Genomic DNA, 26,537 nt, shown 5'->3' with positions numbered 1-26,537 from the left:
TGGCTTCCTTGCAAACATTCTGGAGGGCTCTACTCTGTACACATGGGCTTACCATGAACCAAAATTAACTCAACATTGCACTTAACAACAATAATAAGGAAACCTCAGTAAGAGAATTATACTAATAATACCATAAAAATATTCTGACGATATGACCAAAATGTCATCCATTTTGGCTTCAAAATGTTCATGGAGAATGGAAGATCATGGAATTTTTATACACATTTGTTGACACGTCGTTATACCTATGGAGTATTTTAACATTTAAAAGTTATGTCACGATTCTGCAAATTAAGTGCTCATGCAGGTAAATTTCCCCCTGAGTCTCTCACATACATTGAGATCATATATAATATGTGAAATGAAAATATAATATACTAGCATTCTCACATGGCTCAGTTTGGTACACATAGTAAAAAGGTATACATACAGACATTTGATTTTCTTATTTGAGGAGATATCCATACGCTGACGGAAAGCAAAGGAGAAGAAGGGGGAAAAAAAGAAAGAAAGAAATGCATTACATTACTTGCAGACTGGATTTGATTCCGTTTTGAACATTCTTTTTTTGTTTGGTTGACGTGTGAAAGAAATTGTAAAGAAGGCAGTGGCCAGTATCTACAGCATGCCGCTCGGTACTCCCCATCGCATCAGGCTCTAGGAGCCTTCTTGTGCCCAGGCTCTGCTTACTCAGGCCCTGAGAACACTTGCTCTGAATTTCTGAGAAGCCGACGTCAGCAGATCTCAAAAACTGCAGAAAGTCAAATAGCCTCCCCATAGAGCAACCTTCGAAGCAACATGTTTTTATAAACTGGAATGATGTGCCATTATTTCTTAATGGTCTTGGGCTGAATTTGCAGCTAATTTGCTACAGCTGTGGCTAGTCACAGTGTATCAACTAAGGGGAAAATTGGCATAAAATGTTTATTGCCCAAAATACATCATTTCTAAAATGATAGCATACGAAGACCAACTCCACAACTGTCCCCGAGGCCATCTATCACTGAGATTATTGTCCACCCCCAATAAATCATGCAATAAAAGATCTGTATGCATTTTTGTGGCTGGGCCCAGCACAACTTCATTTGCAGCATAAATGTCTAATTATCATTTTGTGATCCAGCTGCCGCCCTCTAGTTTACAGGGAAAGTCAAGAGACTCCCCAAGCTTCAGTTCCTGTCCGCCTACGTGTAGCTTTTTGCTAAAAAAAAGTGATGTTGGTACTTCACCTGAAAATAGAAGAGGTAGGTGACAAAGGAAATGTGACAAAGAGCCACCTGGATGTTGGGGCCCAGTTCGGCCAAAGACATGTATCCAAATAATCTGGGGGGGGGGAATTTTCTCAAATAATCTGGGGGGGCTGGGAGGGGGAGGTCGAAATGTCAAGTTTAGCTAAGAATTGGCTCACTGCCCCAGTTTTTGCCTGCAGCTTGAGTTTTAGTCAAGGAGTCAGAAAGAAGGGTTTTTTTTTTAACTTATTTAGGGGGTGCCCAAGAAGAGAAGACAAGATTATTGGCTTTTTATATAATCTAAAGTCAACATTATTTTTGACCCTGCTCAAACTGGCTGGGTTTGGCATGAGATTCCCAAACTGATAATAGAATAAAGTACCATTCTGGCATGAATATGCTGGCATTCTACAACCTGCAAAGAAGCTAGCTGCGGGCTTCTGGGGGACCAGCAGGCAGCATCATTTCCCTCATCATACCCTCCCCCTCCCCCAGAACAGGCTTCTTAGCCGGGCTTTCTGCCTGAGCCTTAAGTAGAAAGTGTACAAGGTGTACAGGGTTTTTACTTTTCTTGCTTTTAAAAAATTATTGAAGTATAACAAACGTGTTCACTTTATTGTAGTCACAGTATGCATGACCCCCTCCTGTCTTTCATTTGGTTATATTGTGGTGGCTTGTGTGTTGCTGTGATGCTACATCCGATGCTATGCCACTGACTTTTCAAATCACAGCAGGGTCACCCATGATGGACAGGCTTCAGTGGAGTTTTCAGCCTGAAACAGACTAGGAGGAAGGAACACTTCTGAAAACTTAGCCAGTGCAAACCTTATGAATAGCAGGGGAACACTGACACAATGCCAGAAAAGGAGGCCCTCTGGCTGGCAGGCGTTCAATAGACTGCAGCAAAGCTTCCTCCTCAAAGTGGGGTCAACCTTACTGATAGAGATGGAGCAAAGTTTTCCTGCATTTTCATTTGCTAATGTAGCACAACTTAAAGCAAGGAGAAACAACTGCAAATGTCCACTCCTAATCGGAATATGGACTGTATGAAGGACGAGTCTGGGAAAGTTGGAAGTCATCCAAAATGAAATGAAAGACATAAATAATAACCCAGGCATTTGTGAAAGGAGTTGTGGTGGCACAGTGATTATGTATTGGGTTGACAACTGCAAGGTCAGCGGTTCCAACCCACCAACCGCCCCACGGGAGAAAGACAGAGCTCACGACTCCCGTAATGAGGTACAGTCCCGGCAGCCCCTAGGGGCAGTCCCACTATGCCCTACAGGGTGGCTGTGGGTCAGCAGCGACTCGATGGCAGTGAGGTTTGTTATTGGTTTGTTTGAGGAGATTGGAATAGAGATGCTGGCCATTTTTTAATCAAACAATCGTATGGTTTACTATGCTGGGAATGATAAATTGAAGGGGAATGGAGCTGCATGTATCATCAAAGAGAACACATCAAAATCAACCCTGAAATATAACACTGAGAGTGACAGGCCTCTAAGGAAGATCAGTTAATGAGCCATTGTTCACATTTAGGCACCAACCACTAACGTCAAAGATGAGACCATTGAAGATTTTTACCAACTTCTGCAGTGTGAAATTGATCAAGCCTACAATAAAGATGCACGGATAATTATTAGTGATCGGAATGGGAAAGTTAGAGGCAAAGAAGGATAGGCAGTTGGAAAACCGGGGCTTGGTGATTGAAACAATACTGGAGATTGTGTGATAGAATTTTGCAGTACTAATGACTTATTCACCGAAAATACCTTTTTTTCAACAGCACAAGTGGCTACCATACATGTGAACCTCACTGGATGGGATTCACAGGAACCAAACTGACAACATCAGTGTAAAAAGATGATGGATAAGTTCAATATTATCAGTCAAAACAAGGCTATGGGCCAGCTGTGGAACAGACTATCAACTGCTTATATGAAAGTTCCAGTTGAACATGAAAAAATTAAAACATGTCAACAAGAACCAAAATACCACCTTGAGTCTCTTCTACCTGAATTTAGAGACCATCTCTAGAACAGCCTGGACACACTGAACACTAGTAACTGAAGACCTAGCAAATTGTGGGATGACATCAAATGCATTGTACAAGAAATGGAAAAGTCATGAAAAACATACAATAGAAAAAAAAATGGCTATGAAGAGAGACTCAGTCCATGCTCCTGAATGTGGAAGAGCTAATGTGGGCGAGGGGAGGGGGTATGAGGACATAAAACAGCTGCACAGAAGATTCTAAATGGTGGCTCGAGAAGACAAAGCATTGGACGCAATGATATAAAGACCTGGAGTTAGAAATCCAAAAGGATGAACACACTTGGTGTTTCTCAAACTGAAAGAAATGAATTTTTAAAAAAATCAAGATTCAAGCTGAAATAGATCCTAGGGGCAAAACATTGAATGATGAAGAAAGCATCCAAGATGATGAAAGAAATACACAGAGATACTGTACCAAAAAGAACTGGCTGACATGCCACCTTTTTAAGAGGTAGCATCTGACCAAGAATCGATGATCCTGAAGGAAGAGGTCCAAGTAGCACTGAAGGCATCAGCAAAAAAGAAGGCTCCAGGAACTGACAGAATATCATCTGAAATGTTTCACCCAATGGATAGAGTGCTGAAGATGTTCACTCATCATTGCCAAGTGGCTGGCCAAGTGACGGGCACAGATCCATATTTGTGCTCATTCCAAAGAAGGGTGATTCAACAGAATGCAGAAATTATAAATATTATTAATACCACATGCAAGAAAATTTTACTAAATATAATTTTTAAATAGCTGCAGCAGTACATTGATGGGGAGCTGACAGAAATTGAAACCAGATTCCCAAGAAGATATTGGAACTAGGGTTATCATCGATAATATCAAATGGCTCTTGGCTGAGAATACAGAGAGATTTTTACCTATGTCTCATTGACTGTGCAAACACATCCAACTGTGTGGATCATAACAAATTATGGATACTATTACAAAGAATGCGAATTTCGAAACACCAATTGTGCTCATGCAGAACCTATGCATAGACCAAAAGTTGGTCACTTGTGTTTGACTAGAATAAGACAATGCTGTACCGTGTAAAACCAAAAAAGGTGTGTGTGAGGGTTGTATCATTCTACCATAGTTACGTAATCTATTTACAAAACAAGTAACCCAAGAAATTGGACTATGTGAATAAAACTGTAGAATCAAGATAGAGGAAGACTAATTAACAACCAGTTATATGCAAATGATGCAACCACTTCAAAGCCTCCACAGATCTGCCTCCTCCTTGTCCCTCAAGCCCCAATTCAAACCTCCCTCCTCAGCACGGCTTTTCCCGCTAGAGGCCCAAAGGGTCAGAATCAACTCAACAACTCAACTTTAATCCTAAAGTAGCACCCACCCAACCCTAAGCATCTCAAACATAGCTTTTCTTTTTTTCTTTTTCTGTTTCGTAGTTATCACTATTTGAAGTTACCTTTTTATTGACGTATTGGGTCCCATTCTTCACTGGAGACTAAGGTGCACGAGAAAAGAGACCTTGTCTCTCTTGTTCACAGATGTTTCCTCAGAACTGAATAAGCTCTATGCCCTTAATAAATCTGTGTTAAATGAATTACTGGTAGTCCTAATATAGCAACCTGCAGGAAATAAATGCAACGCTTAAAATAAGATTATCCAAGCTGTTTCATGACCTTCCAGTTGAGCAGTTCTGGGAGTGATTTTGGCAGATGGGATATTAATTCACTTTGTGCCTAATTCAACAGCATTTTTCGGGGCATAGAGAGAAAATATCTGAGTAAGCACATTACATTTTTAGAAACCAGCCAGGTGAAAAAGCGCGTAAGTGCTCAAGGGAATTAAGGGAAGGATAAAGAAGCTGAAACACTGTTTCAGAAAAGGCACCGCGCATGAGGGGAAGGTGGTTTTTGTTTGTTCCTTTGTTTCTGGAGCACAGAACATCTTAAAGCCAGAAGGTAACTTAGAAAGAAGCAACTTACATGTCAATTTAGAAAATTCACTGGAGGTAGTGATGAGAGAAAGAGGGCAGAAAGGAGTGAACTGAGAGTAAATGAAAGACGCAATATGAAGATGACACTGATTTCGCAATTTAGCCTCTGTCGTCTGGTGGAGTGGGCAAGTGGGACCTGGGTCAGGATGCGCTGGTCCACCCAGAATGCACTGGGCCAGGAAGCTATTCTGGGCAGGGGTTCAGGATCCAGGAGCTTGAGTCTGAGTTCCCTAACCCACTCACTAAGCTGGCCAAATGGGTTACATTTTATCGTATCCCAACCCTCTGGTGTTATTACATATCTCTACAGTCGCAAATATCCTGGGAGGCCAGGCTTAGGAAATATTTCCATCACAGCAAAACCATATACCTACTTTTATTGGAAAATGCTTATTATTATTATGCAACAGTTCAGGTAAGAAAGAAAAATGGTCTCAGGGTCTGCAGACTGGTATATTCATCCCACTCCTGTGATCTATTCTGGTACAAAGTAGAGCGTAGAGAACTACACAGGAATACAATTAATACGCCATATGGATAAAACCGCTTTGAATAGTTATGGAAATCTCACTGATATTGCAATTGACTCTCTGATTTTTTTTTTTTTTTGGTCCCTGACTAGAAAATTCTGGGGTTACTATATTGCTCTAAGGTTGACTGTCCATCATTATAGTAAGAATCATGTGCAACTTCTTCATTTATTTCCCTTCTGCCCCTCCTTTCTATTGTACCCCGCCCCACCTTTCTTCACACTCTTTCTCCCATCCTTCTTCTTTCATCTACTCTCAGTCCATTTCTTTTCAATAATTCATTTTGTTATTTAATCAAGTCCTTTTCAGTTTGGCTTGCAGAAAGCAACACTACACTTTGACATCAGCCAATAGCAGTTCTGCTGGCACAAACATTTCCTTGAGATGAATGTTTAAAAAGTAGTACCGTCCATTTTAGGTGGGGTAAGAAAGAATCGAAACTCTTTGGGGAAGGAGGTAAGCATAAGTACAGAGCACTAAATAATGAAAATATCATAAGCAAATGACTTTGAGGCTTCAAAAAATCTTATATTGGCTCTGTTGTTTATTATGCCAAAGGGACGGTGCAGATAGCAATTTACCCATCGCTCTCACCTAACACACGGTTACATGTATTCATTCTTCCCAAGGATGGGTTCATAAATATCTGTAAGGGATGCCTGGAGGCCTTTATTACTTGCTGTCACTCTCCTTCTTGGATTGCAAGGTTCATGAAAGCCTCGACTCATCTACCTTGTTCACAGTGACTCCCTCAGCACGCAGTGAGAATTATGCCCCCAATGGACATGTGCGACAGAGATCACTAGTCATCTTGAATCTTCAGGAAGTCATTTATGGGAGTTTGCAGCTTCATCCCTACCCAGAGTTCTTATCTAGGTTCTGGAGGATTCTCAAGCCTCTGAAACCATTCAAAAGTCTCTTCTAAAACTACCATTTTATCTAAACATTAAGAATGTTTAACCTATAGAAACTGCTTTTACTTCCCCATTAAGGAAGGAAAAACAAAATAAAGGAAAGTATATTTCATTGGGTCAGACTTTACTGAGGACAAAGCTTTCTTAAGAGCAAACCCAAAGCAAGAATATGCAGCTTTGTCTGAGGCTTTCTTAAGATTGTCTTGAAGTGCTTCATGTCCCCCAAACAAAATAACAACAACAAAACTCTAACAACTCCTAATATACTTAAACACCAAGAGTAGGAGAGGTCATTTCTTTGGATACTTGAAATTTTATTAGCCCATACACATAAAAGTATGTCTACCAATTGAGCAAGGCCCAAAGTAGGAAAACTAACAAAGACCTGGAGAAGGTGAATCAAGAATGCTACATACTTCCAGGTGCCTAGAGTACACCTTACCACTTCTACAAGGTAAGCATGGCCCCAAACGTGCTTTAATGTCTACAGATTCACCACCCAGTTTCCTTGGCAGTTCTTGGGTCAGTCTCACCGGATACAGGGACACACCCTCGACGATCGAACGGATGTGACTCACCACGTGCTCAGTGATGTCACGGCAGAGGCCGGCGGCCTGCTGGCTCTGATAATACTCTAACTGCTTTTCTGCCAGTTCTACCCTTTGCAGCAGATTCTCGATAAAGTCCTGGAGTCGAGCTTTCCCTTGGACCTCCTTCTCGGCTGCTGCTTCCAGGAAATGATTGAATGTAACCACTTCTCTGCAAGGCAAAAGTATCAGAACACAAAGAGAGAAATGAGGCAGTCATTCACTCAGGCAACATATACGTGTTGAGTACCAAGTATCCAGTGGGTACTCTTCTATGCACTGTGACCACCTCTTCTATGCACTGTGACCACCGGGGACAAAAGAGATCCATTTAAGTGATTGCATGTAGAGAAGGCATCTTAGTTAATCTCTCGTGGTTGTAGAGGCGTCAATGGACAGTGCAAACATGCTTGGTGGCTAATCAAAGAGTTGGCGGTCTGAGTCCACTCAGAGCCACCTGTGCTAAAAGGTCTGGTGATCTACTGCTGATAAATCAGCCTGTGGAGCGCAGCTCTACTGATACCCCAGGAGCCAGAACTGACCCGATGGAAATTGGGTTGGTTAGGTGTTTCCATAATTGTAGACGTAGCCCACCCACTGCCTCCAGATAGAGACAGTCACTATAAAATATACAAATAAAGAGGTGTCCACTGGTGATAAATGCTAAGAAGAAAAAAACGAGCTCAATGCAAGGACCGTGACAAAGGACGAGAAGTCGGTCACAGTTTAGAAAGGTCATGAGCTTCCTTTTGCAAATAGCCACGCTTGAGCAGAAATGTGCAGGAAGCAGCGGATCTTGCAGGCCTCTGGGGGAAGAGCAAGCAACCCCAGAGCCAGAATGTGCAGCTTTGCCTGAGGCTTAGCAAGGAGTCGGAGCAATGGCCGAAGGGGAGCCTGAGAGCCTCTGAGGTCACTGCCAGGGTTCCAGATGGCATTTAAAATGAGATGGTAAGCCCCTGGCCGTTGATTCGAGTTCTGTCATGTATTTGAAATGTCCGGCTCTTGGGGGAGAAGCAATTATCGAGAAGCAACATAGAGCAGCAAGATACTATGCTAATCTCCACACTGTAGAAAGTGAGCCACTATTACATTTTTATTTAAGTATGAGGAACCCGAGGAATGCCTGCCTGAGGCAGGCCCAAGGCCCATAGGGAAAGTTTATTCTACTTCTGACAGAGAGCAGAAACGGGCAAATGTCTCCCTTCTAGAAAGTTGAGTAAAATACTTCACTCTCTTTTTCTATAAAATTCTATGTGGATTCACAAATCCAGAAAATTTCTAGTGATTTTCTTACCATTTTATATTTTCATTTTTAAAGTATGAGAATAATTTTTTCTGATTCATAAGCAGTATGTTATTTTTAAAGAATTCAAGTAACATGAAATATGAACAAGGCTGGAAATACACATCACCTGAAGCTACTATCCTGAGACCATCACCATGAACATTTTGGTAGCCATCTTCACAATCGTCTCTTTATGAGCAAACCACACACACAAACACAGTCCTCTCCCTCCCTCCCAACTTGCCTCCTTCCCCGCCCTCATTCTCAAGCCTGCTCCCACCTTATCAGTACAGTACTCCCAGGAGGTGTCTGCTTTCACGGCTCTCTTAATTCTGCTTTCTAAATTAGTAAGAGATCACAGAGATCCTTTAGCCGCCCTTGTATATGTTCTGCCACCCCCTTGGGAGTTAACAAATTCTGTAATTTCCCCGCCCCTTGAAGATTAACATCTCTGTTCTGTGTCTTCAAAACCTCTCTGAACCTTCATTTTTCTGACCATGTTTAACATGCAAAAACTAAAATTCTAAACACTTGCTCATTCCCCCATTTGTCTTTTTTGTTCAGATTAACAAATGGTCGTTTTTAAATCTACTCTGATGCTGTTCTTCTACTCTCTGGAGGGTCAGTCAAACACGTTGCCTTCTCTAGTCCTTCTTTGTCTGATTTCCAGTTTCTAAGTGCATAAGTTTATTTTTTTAAAAACATAGTCAAACATGTCTCTGTGATCAGTAGACGGATGGAGACAAGTTCTTTCAGTCATGCAATTGTCTTAGTTTCACAAGGGAGCTTTCCAAAAAAATAATACTAAAAAAAAGGAAAAAACCATTGTGCAAACATCAGTGAGCCCAAGCTGATCTTTCCACTAGCTTTTCTTTCTTTTTTAAAAAAATTTTATGGAAAGGTAAAACAAAATATATTTGTTTTCCAATAGTTTTATTCGTACCTAATTTACATATAATAGTGCAATCAATCAATTATATAAAAGAGCATTGTGGATAAATCGCCTTTAACATGGGTTGTGCAATCACAATCACTTCTAGTGCTCCCCCACTCACTACCACCTCCATTATTTACTCCCAGAATCCCCTTTCCCTCCCTACAATTGCCCCCCGTCCCCCACACACACACACACACACACACACACACACACACACACACCTGCATTCCCGATAAACCCTTGTGTCAGTTATTCTCATTATGCATCCACTCCTCCTGTGCTGTGAAACTCAACAGAAAACAATAAAATACAAAATCATACTAAGGTGGTAAGGCTAAAATCATAAACTGTAAAGACAAAAATACAAATAATGTACAAGAAGGAAGAGACCCCCATCACCATTTAAAAGGGCAGGGAGGAAATGTGTGTCATGGAACCAGTGAGAGATACTTGCCCCCAGTACAAATTTAGCTCGTGTCTATAGGAGGGGGTGGGGGGAGGTTAATGGCCCAAGTATCAAGTTCGATCCAGCATGATCAAGAGTAAAATGGTCTCTGCCTGACAGTAAGGCTGTTTGAGAGTCTTGCCTTTGGCTAGAATGTGTGGACCCTCAGCTCAGTCTGACTAGATAATCTGCAGCCAGGAACTCTACTGAATGAACTGGTCTCTACCTCAGACACACGTGTGTCCTGAGGACTGAAGCCAAAACACACGTGGTGTCCTGAGGAAGCAGAAGATAGCGGTACCAAGAGCAGTGTACTGTTGGTTGGGAGACAAACAAGATCTGGCTATATCAACACCTGGTATGCTGTATTAAGCTACACATTATTCTAGCAATCCTGTGACGGCCATCCTGTTACATTATGCTTATGCATGTTTACTATTAAGGTGTATCTCAGAGGGGTGCCACCATGGGGGTCCCTCGCTTGAAGCTGTTCCTGATTTGTTTTTCAGCAAATGAAACCCGGTGAAGTTGAGCCTATAGGAGAGGAGAAAATATAACAAGGGTTTGGGGGAAATAAGAAAGAGATGATGTCAAGAAGTCCATGAAGGAAAAATATGTTTAGAGACTGATTATGGAAACAATCGTACAATCATGTTTGGCAGGATTGAACTGTGGATTGATATGACATATGTATTAACTCCCAAGGTACAGCAAATAAAAAAATAAAAAAGCATATATCCAGGCATGGGTTTATCGTGGCCATGCTCAACACAAACCTTCATGAAAATATCACTGAAGATAAGGATGCTATAGCAAAGTGTGGGGAAGATAGTAGATGGTGCCTGGCTATGAATCCGAATAGTGCTTGTGGTCTTAAAAGCTTGTATTCAAACAAGCAGCCATCTTAGCGAGAAGTCCACTAAGTACACACAGAAGAAGCACAACAGCTTGTGTGATACAACGATGACAATCATAATATTCGAGTATGGTGAAGAGAAAAGTACCAGAGCTAAAGTTATCAACACCCACTTTGTAGAAGGCTATGGAGGGCAGTGGGAGCCCAAAACCCATGTGGCATAATATCTATTCCTTCTTAATTGCCACTTGATTTTTATTCTCCATTTCGTCCCCGATTTATAAAACTTTAAGCAAAAACATCTGAAGGGGCAAGACCAGGGCTGGAGAGTAGACCAGGTAAGGTTTCCCAACAAAATTCCCCTAGGACTATGCTTGCCACCCTTGAAGAATGAGCAGGTACATTGTCCTAACGGAAACCAATTCTTGGTGTAACTTTCCTGGCCTTTTCTTCACCAAGGCAGTTTGCAGTTTTCAGCATCTTCAGCATTAGTCTCCATGATCATCCTGGGTCCTACAAGAAATGCTACCAACCCCTTTGGTGTGCCATAAACCAGTTGTTATGACGGTCGGAGCCCAACTCTCTTGCCTCGAGTTTAAATGGGCCGGCAGATCCCCTTGGAAGTCACTGTGTTGGTGAGACCTTTCTTTGAGGAGACTAAGGCACGTGTGTACCTGAGAGAATTGGTTCTATCCAGCCACTGATGGCAGAGACATGTTCAAATATGGCTTGTCCGGAATAAACCCATGAATCTTAAAACTGGAACCCTAATAGCAATAGTTTTTGCTTATGTTCAACATCAATAAATGTCTTGTAATTAATCTTCAAAAAGGTTAAGGAAGGGAACAAAATCGGCCCCTAATCCCACCACGCAGAGATACCTACTATCACTTCGGTGACGATTTTCCAGTCTTTTACCCATGCATACTTACTATTCCTGGGTTATTTGGGATACACGATGTAGCAAATAAGACACACACACCTGACAGCTTTCTCTCACAGGATTACCACCACCGAAACAAGAACAAATCTGAATACAATACAGTTTATGACTGACTATGTTTCAACATCATGCGATGTTTTGCTACTGTTATGACATAAAACTTTAAAATTTTTAATATTGATTCTCCGAGCTGCTTGTGAAGTGCTACGTCATAGAAGAGAAAGCTCTTTTTCTCGTCTAGTTCATGCAATTGTCTTGTGCCTGGAAGCTGAACACTAATACCCTTTGTATTCTTCAACCAACCTGGCACCAATGCTAACCTAATTTTAGTTCGGGCATATTTCACATCAGCTAACAAAAAAGAGAGAGAGAGACAACAGTTAAAACAGTTCTGGTGGCTTTGTGTGACCCTGTTTTAAAGGAGATGATATACAAATGCTGAAAAAGCTCCATATTCCCATAGGCTATTCTTATAAAATGAAAACAATCTTAATTGTGAATTAAGAGGTGTGCGACTTCGGATTCCTCTTTTACTTCCTACTCAATCAGGATGATCGGTATCTTATTTCTTCCCAAAGAAATTCAGAAATTATCTAAATGAAAAGGAAAGATGTTTAACCACACGGCATTTGTAGCCCATCTTTAATAATTAAACTCCCTAAACAGCAAAATATCTATTTAGAGCCCAAGATTGACTACTTGATTTCAAAAGAAATGTAACCGAGGACCAAATGTTTGTTGATAGGGCTTTTGACTTAACATTGCAACTAACCTTTAAGAAATTACCCTTTGAAGAACTTTGGTACTGTCTCAAATAGGAATATTCATGACTAGCTGAACTGGCTATTAAAATGCCCTTGTATTTTCCTGCTCTATAGATATCGATCTATGAGAGGCGGGGCTTTTTTTGTTTACTTGAACTAAAACAACACAGTTGCAACAGACTCAATGTAGATGCTAGAATGAGCCAGCTGGGCCTTGGAAGAAAGGTCTGGTGATACGTTTCACAAAAACCCCAGCACACTGCTCTGCTTTGATATAAACAGGGTGGCCTTGAGGCCGAATCAACTTGACAGCAACTAGTTGTTATTGATGTTAACATGTAATGGGTTTCTTATTGCTAATTTTAAACAATTTAGTCAGTGTAACATACTTATATCATCTCCCACAGCAAAAACCAAAAGGTCTTTGGGTCTTCAGATTTCCTTTTAGAGGTGTAAAAGGGAAGTCAGACAAAAACAGTGTGAGACCTGATCCCATCCACTCTGAGAACAGAATTAGATGCCTGTTCTGATCAGGAACACAATACAAGTGGGCTTTAGAAAAGTTTATGGGAAAATTCCATGATCTCTTATTGCCCTTTTTACTGAGAGAATGGGAGCAAAATGTGGACTAAAATTGAAATTTTTAACTAGCCCCAACGTATTGGACCAGTTAAAATGAGGCCTCCAAGAGACTGCAGACCTGAGCCCCTCTTGTAACCTTGAACTAGAACAATTCTGTGGGATGATCCTTTAGCTGATTACAATGGTTTGAACTGCTACTGATCATGCGGTGGCATAGGACGGGCCAGCGTGAGATCACCACGAATCAGTGATTACAGGTTGACTACAGGCAACAATACCACCACCACCAAGTCTTGGGCTTGGTGATGGAGCACAATCCATGGCTATCTTCAGAAAGCTTACTGCCTGCCCAGGCATCAGCCAACTTCTTCATGAAAACAGTGGTTCACAACCTTTCTAATGCCACGACCCATTAATACAGTTCCTCATGTAGTGGTGAGGCCCCAACCATAAGGTTATTTTCGTTGCTACTTCATCACTGTCATTTGGCTACTGTTATGAGTCAGGTGACCCCTGTGAAAGGGTCCTTTGACCGCCAAAGGGGTCACGACCCTCAGGTTGAGAAGCACCACTTTAAAAGACCCACTGTTAAGTACTTTGAAGTATATACGCAGGCTAGGGGATCTCCATCACATTCACGCAAACTCTGCCACTCTACCATGACTGCCACGTAAATGAATATGCATTGCTGTGTAACAGCAAAGCTTTATTTGCATACGCTGACATTTGAATTTCCTATCACAAATTCTTTTTTCTTCTGATTATTTTTTTCCTCCTGGACATTTTTAGCTCATGAGTCACACTTAAACAGCCCGTGGGTGGGCTATGACCTGTGGGCAGATGTGCTGACCCTGGTGCAGCAGGAGAAGCAGATAGTATAGACACAAATATATAATTACAAAGTTGAGCTCACTGCTATGAAGAAAAAGAATAACAAGATGCTATCACGCAGAACCGTAAAAGACTTGTGTGGTTTCGTTTTGTTTTCTCGGCTCTGTGAGTCAGAACCAAGTGTGAGAGCTGCAAAGCCGGATGAAAAGATAAGGGTGAACCAGAGTGACATGCAGCCAGAATTGGGGAAATGATCTCTATCTGATTCTATGTCACATCCGGTTCCCTCTTTGATTTATTATTTAAAGATATGAAACAATTCAACTATTGTTAAATGGAAGATTTTAAGCTGCTCTGAAAAAAATACACTGCTCTGAAGTAAGATTTGATACTACAGGAGGAAATACTAGCATGTTATAAGGAGAGACTCTCGGCTGGTCTTCAAGTTCCTCGTCATGCAGAAGGCTTTGAGGACCTAGAAACCTGTCAGCATCCCAGGGACTTAAGAGCATCCTGGGACATCCGAAGCCCACACCATGAAAGGGAGCACTGTGTCAAAAAGCCTCTTCAGTACCATTAATATTTTAATTTGGAAAAGCAAAGTATTGGCTCATGCAATTTTTCTGGGATTTCCCAAAGGCCTAGGTTTATTCAGAAAAGTCAAGAGCAAATTATGTGAGTACCACACCATAGAGTATCATATAGGGATTGATGGAAATGTGTATTAATGCACCATGTTCACTGCAATTTTGCAAGGCATTTGAATAATGTTTAGTTAATACAAGACAAGAGACTGAAGATTTCCTACCACAGGTCTGCACATAAGCAACCCTTCTCCAGCCACAGTGGAATTCTTGCATTCTCCCATTGACCAGATTCTTGCCTTTGTATATGCTCCCTCTGCCAAGGTCACCCCACCTGCCTCTTCCAAACCTCCATCCTTAGTTACCCTCTAACTAATTTTGCCATCTATCTGATTAGACTGCTAAGTCAGTGAGTTCAGGTACCTATTTTGCTTGTTCACCCAGGCACCTCCAGGAACCAACAGGGGTCTAAAAAAACCCAGAGTGTTCAACTGCTTTCTGCTAGATGCATGCAAGGTACAATTTCATCCCTAGTTTAAAAATTTTAGCAGACATAGTATCTAGAGATTTCTTTCCTTTCTTCTTATTTTTTCTACACACCCCACCCCCACCTGACCCCCCTTGTTTTTCCTGACAAGTTCTAGGGCATAAAACCAATGAGCAACTGAGGTACCTCTTACAGGGTTGAGGGTGGGATCATGGCACCTCCTTGAGGGTTGACGGAGGGAGCTAAAGTTGATGCTTCTCTTTTATTCTTACACAACACTTAACATCAGCTGCTTCTCCCAAAGGCAAATCTCTACCAAGTTATTTAAATTTCATCTTATATTACTGATTTATGAACCTGATTTTCAGAGGTATATGCAATGGTAAAAATACCTCTGGCTAAAAATAGTCTAGCTATTGATCACAGAGCACCTCAGGCAGACGGTAATGTCAGCCACGAGGCAAATCTGAAAGCTGGAATCAACCTCTCTGAGCCCCAGGAGCCTGGCTGCAACCTTGGAGCACAGAGTCAGCTCGTGCCCTCTGCATGGCCCCATGGGGTGGAATCTATGTTCCAGACATATGTCTGAGCCACATGAGACATGGAGACTTTTGCTGGCCCTTTGCCTCATCTTTATTTTTTGGCACCTTTGAATAAACCAAGAAGTATGTATGTCTCATCAAGAAAAAAGCAGCTCAAATAAGAAAATAAAACTATCTTTATTGGCTCTAATTCAATCAACACTATATTCTAAAGCCTTCAGCTCTTTCAAGGGGGAGTGGAAAAACGGAGAAGCAGGAGAGAGAGAAGGAAGGTGGAGAGGGGAAGAGAGGGAAACAAAACAGAAAAAAATTCCTGGGTATCCAAATCCACGTACTTAAGAGGTTGGACATCTCGTTAACATGACATTGTTTGTATGTCTGCATGGAACATAGTGTGTAAAGAAAAGAGTTCACTTGCATTGACAATGTAGATCAAAGAGGCCCTCTCTGTTCCTCTAAATTACATCTAACACAATTTTGTGTGCCCTCCTCCCAAGCTCTGGATCAGTCTGGAGATGAAGCTGTCTACTCATTACTTTAGATGATAGAAATTTTAAAATGGTATCATTACACTGCAATATGGTTATCAAGTTAACAAGTTATCAAGTCAAACTTGCCTTCGATAGGCTACTGTTCCACAACCAGCTTTGGATAGAAACCTAAAAGGGCACTTCCAGTTCAGTTTGGTCCCACTGGTATCATTTAACAAATCCCTATTTCTCTGCTTGATACAATAGCCACAGCAACGGACTCAAACCTATCAGTGATCATGAAGACGGGTCAAGACTGCTCAATGCTTCCTTGTTATATTTGGGGTTGCCGTGAGTGGGAGAGACTCAGCAGTAACAAAATACAACCAAGATCTGTGCTACCTATTTCCCTTCTAGTCCACAGGTTTCATGAAGGCGCAAAGTGAGACTGCATGACCTAGCAGTCAGCATGCATGCAATAAAGACTTCCCTTCTGGGCTGAACACACAAAAAACAATGAAGGAAGAAAGGGAAGAAAAGGAAGGAAGATGACAACTACCTTCTATCTATCACAGCTCATAAGGGAAGTTTAGAAATACAAAATGGGGCCACAGAGAGGCCCCTCAGCACAATCATAAGCTCGTGAGGAATATGCCCTACCCAAACTGGGCATGGACACCCCAAGAGTCAAATTAAAAACCCTGGTTGGATGACAAAGACAAAATATAGGCTGGGTTTTCTAGAAGCACAGTATCATGACTGTACTGATAATGCTGCCATTTGCCCACTTCCCAACACAGTTATTGCCAGCTGACATCTTCTCTAATCACATCTGAAAAAAATGATGTCACCACGGCAGGGCTCTCAAAATAGCAAAAGGCAAAATAGCAAAATGGGCCAGATTCAGCATTATGTAAGTCTTTATGCTTTGGGTAAATCTACTTTCAAAACTCTGGCTGGGAGGGAGGGAATTAATAATGGGCACAAAGGACTAGGCAGAAGGACAGGGAATTGGGTTCCAGTTTCAGCTTTGTTATTAAATTATGTTCTCTGGGTGTCATGCCATTGCTCTAGGTCTTATTTACCTCATCTTTAAAAGGACTGTGTGTTATCCTGAGGAGACAGGGCTAGTCTTCCAGATCTAAAGTTACACGGCCCCTTCAGAGGCCAGAGCCAACAGCCCCAGCCTTCCATTCCTTCACTATCACTGCCCACTTGCCATAAAGGCAAGTCCCACCCTCCTCACTCCCTTTGTAAAGCCTCTCCATGTAGAAAAATGTGCTGTCTAATGTTTGGCCAACTTGGAACTCGGTTAGACTTCAGCATTTGTTCTGAGTCTGAAGACTGGTACATTCATGGGTATATCTTATTCTACCTATGTAGAGCACAATCATTTTACCAAAAAAGAATTGGTTGGCCGTCAACCATTGCAGGAAGTAGCATGTGATCAAGAACTGATGGTACAGAAAGACGACGCCTAAGCTGCATTGGTGATATTGGTCAACAAAGTTCCAGGAATTGATGGACTGCCAGTTGAAATATATTGAAATGTTTCAGCAAATGGGTACAATTCAGGAAGCGTAAACTCATCTACGGCAAGAAATCTGGAAGGCAGATACATGGCCAGCTGACTTCCTATCTCTGTGCTCATTGCAAAGAAAGGCAAACCAACAGAATCCAGATATTATCCAACAATATCATTAATGTCACGTGCAAGTAAAATTTGGCTAAAGAAAATTAAAACGTATCTGCAGCAGTATATCATCAGGGAATTGCCAGATATTCAAGCCGGGTTCAGAAGAAGACATGAAACGAGGAATAGCATCGATGATGTCAGATGGCTCTTGGTTGAAAGCAGAGAATACCAGAAAGATACTTATTGGTGTTTTGACTATGGAAAGGCATTCAAACTATGTGGATCATAGCAAAGTATGGACATTGGGATGAGAGGAAGTTCCATAAGACTTAATTGTGTTCATGAGGAGGCTTCAAACAGTATGTGGGAAAATTCCACTGTCTTTTAATTCCATTTTTCTATGAATTTCTTAAAGCTCTCCTGTAGACCAAGAGGTAGTTTTTGAACCAAACAAGACAGTTAAAAGTCAAGAAAGATGTGTCAGGGTTATATTCTTTCCCTCACTTACTCAATCTGTATGCTGAGCATGTAAGATGAGAAGGTGAGCTATATGAAGAAGAATGCAGCCGCGGGATCGGAGAAGGAGTCATTAACAACCTGCAACATGCAGAAGACACCAGCTTGCATGCTGCAAGTGAAGAAGATCAGAGACTACAGACTTCAACATGGAGCGCACCTCAACCCACAGGCAACACAGTCACAACGGAACCAATAAGCGGTTTTATGACACACGGAGAAAAGAATGATGTTCTCCAGAATTTCCTTTGACTTGGATCCACAATCAACATCTATGGAAGCAGCAGTCAAAAAAAAAATCAAGTGACACCTTGTGCTTAGCAAATCTGCTGCAAAAGATCATTTTAAAGTATTAAAAACAAAGACATCACTTTGAGGACCCAGGTGAATCCACCCCAAGCCATGATGTTTTCACACAACTCAGGACGATACACCAGTTGGTCTATAAATCTATAAGGAAGACTGAAGAATAACCAATGCCTTTGCATTATAGCGTGATGGAAGAATATTGATTCCAACACAATGTTTTAAATATATACCATGGATGGTGCCCTGCGACTAAAATATATAGCGTCTGGGGTCTTAAAGGCTTGAAGTTACACAAGCCACCATTCACCAGGGAAGCAACAAGTCCACATGGAAGAAGCACACTGCCAGTGCAATCATGAGGACTCATAGGGACGGGTAATAGGCATCAGCAGACACATAACAAGCAAAAACATATTGTTGAGAACGAGGAGGGTTGGAGCAGAGATCCAAAGCCCATCTGTAGACAATGGAACAATCTCCCCACAGAGAAGCCACAGGGAAGGGATGAGTCACCAGATTGTATTAAAGCATTGATGAAATACATTCCTCTGGTTCCTTGAGGCTTCCTCAGCCCCCACTACCGTGACTCCACTGCTGCTTCTCAATTCAGACTGGACCGGAACATGTACTCAGGTATAGATAAGAGATGGGAGTTCAAGACACACAGAATCCAGGAACAGGAGTGGGAATAGTGATACCAGAAGGGTAGGGGGAAAGAGAAGGAGATGAAGAGAGAAAGGGGGAACCAATCACAATGATCACAATGATCAACACCCCTCTACAAGGGGAAGAACAACAGAAAACCTGGGGGAAAGGAGACAGCGAACAGAAAACCTGGGGGAAAGAAGACAGCGGTCGTTGTGAGAGATGAAAAAAATAACAATGCACAATCTATCAGGGGTCATGAGGAGTGGGGGGAGAGGAGCTGATACCAAGGGTTCAATAGAAAGTAAATGTCTAGAAAAGAATGAAGGCAACATACGTACAAACACGCCTGATTCAATCAATGTATGGATTGTGTTAAGAGTTGTATGAGCCCCCAATAAAATGATTAACATTATATAAATTAAATGAATCCATCTATACCATGCACTGTAAGAAGAACAAGTAGATCTGTAGTGGAAGAAGCACAGCCCAAATGTTCCTGAGAAGTGAAGACGACAAGACTCTGAGTCTCATAGACTCTGAACTTGGGAGGAAGCGGTTCCTGGCAAAGAGGAACCTGATTAGTAAAGGAGAAGGTCGTCAGAAAGGAGGGAGACTCTTAATGAGATGAGCTGATTGAACAGTTAAACAACGGCTCAAACATAGCACAGTTGGGAGGCTTGTGCAGGACCAGGCAGTGTTGCCTTCTGAGATGCATGGGGTCAATGTGGTCAGAAGCAACCCAGCAGCATCTAACATCAACACAGAGCATACACTCCTGGAAGAAAATCACCGAGAATTGTCCAGCCCTGCCATCACTCATCTACCCAATCTAAGCACAGTGCCCGGCACATCACAGATATTCTCAGGACTTTCCCCTCCTCATCAGAGGACAAGCGGTTAAGTAAATTGAGGGTTATTATCACTCGGAAGCTCTCCAAATTTCAGGAGCTCTGCTACAATCTAAGAATGTCCTTTCTTGTGAAGGGATACCTGACAACAAGGCTGGCTGGGATTGATTTACCTGATTACGGGCAGGGCAACCCATCAGTTCTCCGTGCTCTTGAATAAGTAAATACCCACTTGCATTGAACTTTTAAGGCTACAGACTTTGTAAGGGTGATGAACAACTTCACTCTTGGGCATGTCTGACACACATCTATAAACACCTATCTACTGAGCTACAAGGAGGCTCACCGCTATGAAACATCACCAACGCAAAACCCCTTGTCTACAATAGTACATATGCAAGCTGAGGTGATTCGGCCTCGCAGAGGCAACCTAGGGACAGATAGCCTTGAGTTGTTTGAGTTTGAAAAAAAAAGGTCTTAAAGTTGAAGAAAAGATTTGTAAGCAAGAAACTCTGATAGGAATGTTAAAATACTAGATGCATGCAACTTTTTAATTTCACCCAAACAATCCTCGGTATTTTAGAGAGCGTAAGTCAATCTCTAATAGGACCTTCACAACCCACTTGCTCCTAAAAATGAGTTCAGAGAGCCCATCTGGACCTGTTTGGCAAGGGAGAAGAGTCCCTGGGTTGTGCTAAGAGCTAATGCGCAGCCTATTCACTGAAAGGCTGGCGATTCAAATCTTCCTGGAGGGTCCTCAAGAGAATGGCCTGGTGATTTATTTCCTAAAGCCCCAGCCTTGCAAATTCTACAGAGCACAGGTCTCTGCAAACATGGAGTCATCAGGAGGTGGAAATCAACGGAAAGGCAAGTGGTGTAGCAGGGAGAACAGCGCTTTGATTTGCCCTTGGCCAAACATGGTCTCTTGTTTCTGGGAAGGTCGACACTTTGGTGGAAGCCACAGCTCGAAGGACTCCCAATGAGAGGTGAGAGAAAAAGGGCATGCCCCAGCTAAGCAGCTCAGTCAAAGCAACCCTGCTATTGGCAGAGTGGCAGATGGCTGCTGGCACTGTCTGCACCCTCACTCAGATGGGGATGGACGCGTTAGACACTGGAGCTACTGTCCACAGGTGCTTTCTCAGACCAAGAGCGTCAGTGTCCTCCCTGCAAACAAGACTCTTTGAGTCTCATTTTATGTACAGAAAAAGTGATTCTTTGTGGCTTGAATAAAGAAATGGACAGGCTGGGTTAAAAAAAAAAAAAGACTGCTTATTTTACATTTAAATTTGTTAATCATTTCATTCTGCTTTTATTCAAAGCATTTTTAATAGCTCCATTTTTTTCTGTTAAACGAAAAATTGGTATATGAAAAATCAACTCATAATCTGCCCTCAGATTTATTCACAGAACTGTGCACTGAGAAACGTGCTTTTTAAAAAGGATGTGCAAGGACGCTAACTGCACTATTTTTAACGGTAGAAAATGGGACAAAATTAAGTATTCATCTATTGCAAACCGGTTAAATAAATCATCATACAGGATGCCAGGGAATGTTATGCAAAAGTCAAAAGGAATGACATAATTCTATATTTAGTGCATGAAAGAGGCCTTCGATATGTCATACACTCAACACACAAATATCAGAATAGTACGTGTCATGATTTCATTTGGGAAAAATCACAGTAGTTCTATATGTGTGTTAAATTCCATATGATTTCATGTGCACAAGGATGTCTGGGAGGCAGTCACCGAACTAAACAGCAGTCGTTTCCAGAGTATGAGTGTCAGACCGTGGCTTTGTGTTAAACGACTTTGGTTTATTATTCTGGGTCTGTGCCTGGCCCCGACTTTTATTTCAGTAAACAGTTACTTCTAATAATAAAAGCACCTTGGCAAGCACCTAGAGCTAAGCACCTCGATGAGATCTGTCCCTTGGGGGTGTAGTGGGCTACATGCTGAGCTGCTAGCTGGAACGAACACGGTTTGAACCCACCAACTGCTCCAAGGAAGAGGGAGGAGGCTGCGGGCTCCCGAGAAGATACAAAGTCTCAGAAATGCAAGGAGGGCGGGGCCAGGGCTTCAATTTGTCCAGTAGAGTTTCTATGAGTTGGAATTGGCTCAAAGGCAATGCTTTCAGAGTTTTAACGATGTGGTCCTCCTACTCAATGTATTCGATTCAAAACCCTGGCAACCACTACCGCTAAATCCCAAGTTCATGACGACGCTTAAAAGTACTAACACAAAGCCCACTGCCATTGAGTCAATTCCAACTCACAGGTTTTCTGAGACTACATGTTCACAGGAGCAGACAGAGGCACACCTTCCTCCACAGAATGGCTGGTGGGTTTGAACCACCAGCCTTGTGGTCAGCAACTCAACATCTAACAAAATGATTTAATAAGGTAAAGGGGAAAAAAAGTAATCTGTCTTTTAAGCTCACTGCTCTTGAAGCAAACATTAATTTTAGGCTTTATACTGTACATAGGGCAACCCCCTCTGCCATTTTTCCAGTGGCACTGGGTTAGTTGACCCGGTGACCAACGCGCATCAAGGCACTAATTTTCTACCAATGAGCACTAAAGGCCAATAGAGAAACATTTTTTATTAAAGATCATTTCCCTAGGAGCAAAGCAAATCACTGGCTTATTCAAATCTATCCTAACTATGTAATTAAAAAATGTCTAGTCTGAGCAGAGCAGACTTTCCCTGTAGGTAAAATGTAAGCATTTAGTGATAGCAAGTGATGATCTCTTTAAAATATAGTACTTCTCATCCTCGAACCAAATGGAAGAAGCTTTAATTACTACATTTCAAGAGACAACCAACACAAGGTACAAGAGTGCCAAAGGGCTAGAAAAATATGAAATTAAATCAATCTCTAAAATAGACTTAAAATTATTTCAAAAGCCACCTGCTAGGATGCTTTAGTCTATCAATTTTCTTGTCCTTTGACCTCATGAAGTCTGCACCTTTATTTAAAAGGAAATTCAATGCTCGGTATTGGGGAAATGCATGACAGTGTGGCATGTGTGCCGGAGCTTCGAAAGCTCACGCACAAATTACATTCTCTTCTCGTTCCATTTCTTCCACAGACTTTTTGAAACCCTCTCCTATTTTTCTAGTTTGGGATGAATCCAAGCTTACTGATGAGAAAACGCTTCCCTGGTTGTTATGCTTTTCACAGCAATGGCTTCTGTAACTTGTAAAACCCACCGCCAACTCTTTGCAAGGAGGCAAGGCTTAAGAGACAGTTTATAAAAAGCAGAAAATTCTCAAACTTAAGCTATAGAAATATAAGAATACCTGAAGGTCTTTCCTCTGGGCTTCCTAGTGTTTCCTTCCTCTACTCATAATTCATAGTCAAATCGAGTCTTAGTTACTGACTTTTAATTAACTTGGGCAAATATTCCAAAATAGCAGAGAGGTCTAAATTATTCACATTTAGTGCATACTTTTTTACTTGAATAAGACAATAGCTCATGTTCTGGTGTTTATAACTGGAGATGGTCAATGAAGGAAAAGTTCACCGGTCTGCCTGTCCTGTCTGCCTTCCCAATCCATTCACCCTTGCTCACCAGTTGGTACTAGGATTGGATTCCAGTACCCTCAGACTGCCCAACTCCTTTGTCTAAACACATCTGTAGTGTATGCATTCCAAGATGAGAAAGATCGCGACGTGCTGATGCCATGATGCCAGGGTGCAGGTCATGCACGGCTACCACCAGTTGCCATCCCGCCCACTCCACGCAGAGCAACCTGTGTCACAGTAGAACTGTGCTCCAGTGGCTTTTCAATGACTGAGTTTTTCAGCAGTAGATCGAAGACCAGGCACCAAGAGGGTTAGCAATACGAACAACCTGGTGGTTCTTTGATTTAACGTTATCGATGAAGAACGCAGACAAGGAGACGTGCCCCAAACCAGACCAAACCCAAACCCAAACCCCCAAAACTTGCTTAACACAGACTGGCGATGTGCGTGCGGGAAGGAATGCCTACAGCAATAGGGCTACCATCCTGTCTCCGTGTCACTTACTCTTCTTTCCTAAGCAGCTCTTCTTCCGATTCCGTCAGGCGTTGCCTCAGCGAGGCGATCATCTCCACCGCTACGTCCACCTGTCTATTCAGGGCCCGCTCTCGCCTCTGAACTTCCTGCTTTTTCTGCGTCAGCTGCACAAAAGCCACCCGGACTTCCAAGAGCTCGGCAGTTTTCTGAGCCAACTCTTTGGTGAGTTTATCGATGCGCTTCTCAATGGTCCTATCCACAGCCTCCACCATGCGGTTGAACTTTTCTCGGACGTGGGCCTCAAAAGCAGCTTTGGTGTCAGAGGTGGGAAGTCCAGGACTCGACCGTGGTCCGTCCAGCGAGTCTGCACGCAGGTCCATCGCAGTATAGGTCTGCACATAGGACACAGGCCTCTCCGCCACCACCTCAAATGGCTTCCTGTCCTTTGAGTGGTCATGGGAAATGCTATACAGGTTCACATAGCTCGGCTTCTGCTTCACCACGCTGCCACTGCTCTGTAACTTCACCTGCTTCAGCGGTTCCACCGAAGTGACAAGGTCTGTGTCTTTGAGGGAGGTGAAGAGGCTGCATTTTGTCAGCAGGGTTCTTTCCTGGTAGCTGTGACTGAACTCCAGATGGGCCCTCAAGGACGACAGGCTCCTGAATCTGGTGTGGTCTCCACACCTCGGGCAGCGGAATGGCAGGCACACAGCAACATTCTCTAAGGACTCCTGCCAGGGATATCTGCTTTCCTCAAAGGCCTTCTGCTGCATTACTCTGGGAGTCCTGGGGAGGGAGGGGGACAAAAAGCATGCCGCTCATAGGCCTGTTTAAAAACTCCTACCAAAATGACTGCCGCTGCCTATCTCCCATAGAGCAGAGGCTTCTGGACTTCGAATGACTTTTACATGAACTCAATGTCACAAGTAAAACCTACAGCCCGCGGCCTAAATCCAGCCACATCCATTTGTTTCCGTGTTGCCTGCTTTTGCATTGTTAGGCCAGTGTGGAGTAGTGGCGACAGAAACTCTATGACCCACAGAGACACAAAAGATTTAGCATCTGACCTCTTCAGGACAGGAAAGGTGGGTGACATTCGCCCCTTGCTGAGGAGAAAGAGTGGAGCAGGTAGGCGAAATCAGTAATCCACTGGCAGGGGCAGATCCAGACATGGGATTCACATATCCTGCCCTCCGGAATTCAGAACACTAAATACCAAACTGTGCCCCATCTTAATGAAATCACCCTGATCAACAGGAATAGCAAAAAAAAAAGAGGAAAACTCACATGGATTGTCAAAATAGGTCCTAAGAGAGCCAATTTGGGGATCTTCCCTGTATTGTAACTTAGGCACAGAGGCATGAAGCAAACTGAAAAAAAATATTTCAACGTGAGATATTTTTACCTTTCATGTCTTTTAATTACCGCTGGGATGACAGCATTCAATGTGTTACCTTTGACAGTAATAGGCCCCCATGCTTTAGCTTTAATGCAATTTGGGGACTTACTGCATCAAAGATCATTTGGCATAAGTGGCCATGGCCAAGATTTTATTATAATACAGTGTTCTGGGAGCATTTGTCTTCTATCTGTTCCTGTTTTAATATGACAGCCTCTACAGATGGCCACTGTTTGAACCAGGTGCATATCAGCATAACTCTTTCGCTCAGAGGAAGTTCGTGTTTCTTTGTAGGAATTTATTATCTCAGCCCTAGCAACAGATGACTGCTAGCCAACCAATTCTGCAGGGAGTGCAGGTCTAATGCCTCCAGGAATGGTTTCCACTTAAATATCACAGGCATTTGCAGCCCCACTCCCACCCTCAAAGAAGTGGGAGAATCTCAGTGGAAAGCGTTTTACTGGGTCCTCAATTATAAACTGAGGTGTAAACGGTCTCCGGGCAGCCAGCTGAGCGGGCGAAGCTTCCAGGTTAAAGCTTCCAGCCTCTGGGCCCCAGAGAGGGGCACCTCTCTGTGCTTCCCCGGGCTGTACAGCCACAGGCTTTCTAAAGGTGGGGTGCAAACCTTGGGCCACCGCAGGGCCAAAATGAAAGAAGGGGAGGTCCGGATTCTAAGAGGCAATGGGGGGTAAGGTACCATTCTTGCATGGGGAAATGGAAAATCTAGTATTCTGGGTCATGTAGGCTTTCAAGGGCCCAATGGAAACCCAATCTACAAGGCTGGTGGAGACGCTCTCATTTAATCTGCATGGGCAAGCCAGGCTGGCAATGCCCTGGCCTCGGGGTCCCCAACTCTCCCCACCTTGCCCTACTGCGTGCTAGCCCGAGGCTGCTAGCGTGGATATGTGCGCACCCGAGTTCCCGCAGGTGGGGGCCGAGAAGCTGGCTCTCCTAACTCCCAGTGGGGCTGCGGGGAGGGGACCCGTCCCTTCCCCCACGCCGCCAGGCCCGGCCAGCCCCTTGGCCCGCGCTAAGTCCTACCACCCCGGGGCCGGGCCGCGGGCGCAGATGCCCAGCGGGCGCCACTCACCAGACTTGTTGCTGCAGCTGCAGCTCCTCCTGCCGCCGCCGGTGCTGATGCTGCGGGAGCGAAGCGGTTTTCAGCAGAGCCGTAAATCAGGC

At 43.0% G+C, this 26,537-nt stretch overlaps 1 protein-coding gene across 4 annotated transcripts in view; it reads right to left on the bottom strand.

Annotated features, from left to right (window-relative positions):
• ZNF365 (zinc finger protein 365) overlaps nucleotides 1-26,521 on the bottom strand; it is a 30,204-nt gene extending 3,683 nt beyond the window's left edge. Inside the window, exons 1-5 of one of the 4 annotated variants that reach the window (XM_045291604.1) lie at nucleotides 26,446-26,481; nucleotides 25,244-25,326; nucleotides 23,987-24,742; nucleotides 7,262-7,442; nucleotides 431-468 (exon numbers count right to left, since the gene is read on the bottom strand). In XM_045291604.1, the coding sequence (XP_045147539.1) occupies nucleotides 431-468; nucleotides 7,262-7,442; nucleotides 23,987-24,742; nucleotides 25,244-25,245 (977 nt within the window). In that variant the 5' untranslated portion in view covers nucleotides 25,246-25,326; nucleotides 26,446-26,481. Of the gene's footprint in view, nucleotides 1-430; nucleotides 469-7,261; nucleotides 7,443-23,986; nucleotides 24,743-25,243; nucleotides 25,327-26,445 lie in introns of all 4 variants that reach the window. The other 3 variants (XM_004701111.2, XM_045291606.1, XM_045291605.1) reach the window with 3 other exon arrangements.
• Nucleotides 26,522-26,537: the final 16 nt, after the last annotated feature.

This window comes from Echinops telfairi, unplaced genomic scaffold (assembly GCF_000313985.2).
Source record: "Echinops telfairi isolate 266 unplaced genomic scaffold, ASM31398v2 ScPeMD7_70;HRSCAF=299, whole genome shotgun sequence".
Lineage (NCBI taxonomy): Eukaryota > Metazoa > Chordata > Mammalia > Afrosoricida > Tenrecidae > Echinops > Echinops telfairi.
Note: the sequence above shows the minus strand (reverse complement) of the source record. Positions and strands in the feature narration are given on the sequence as shown.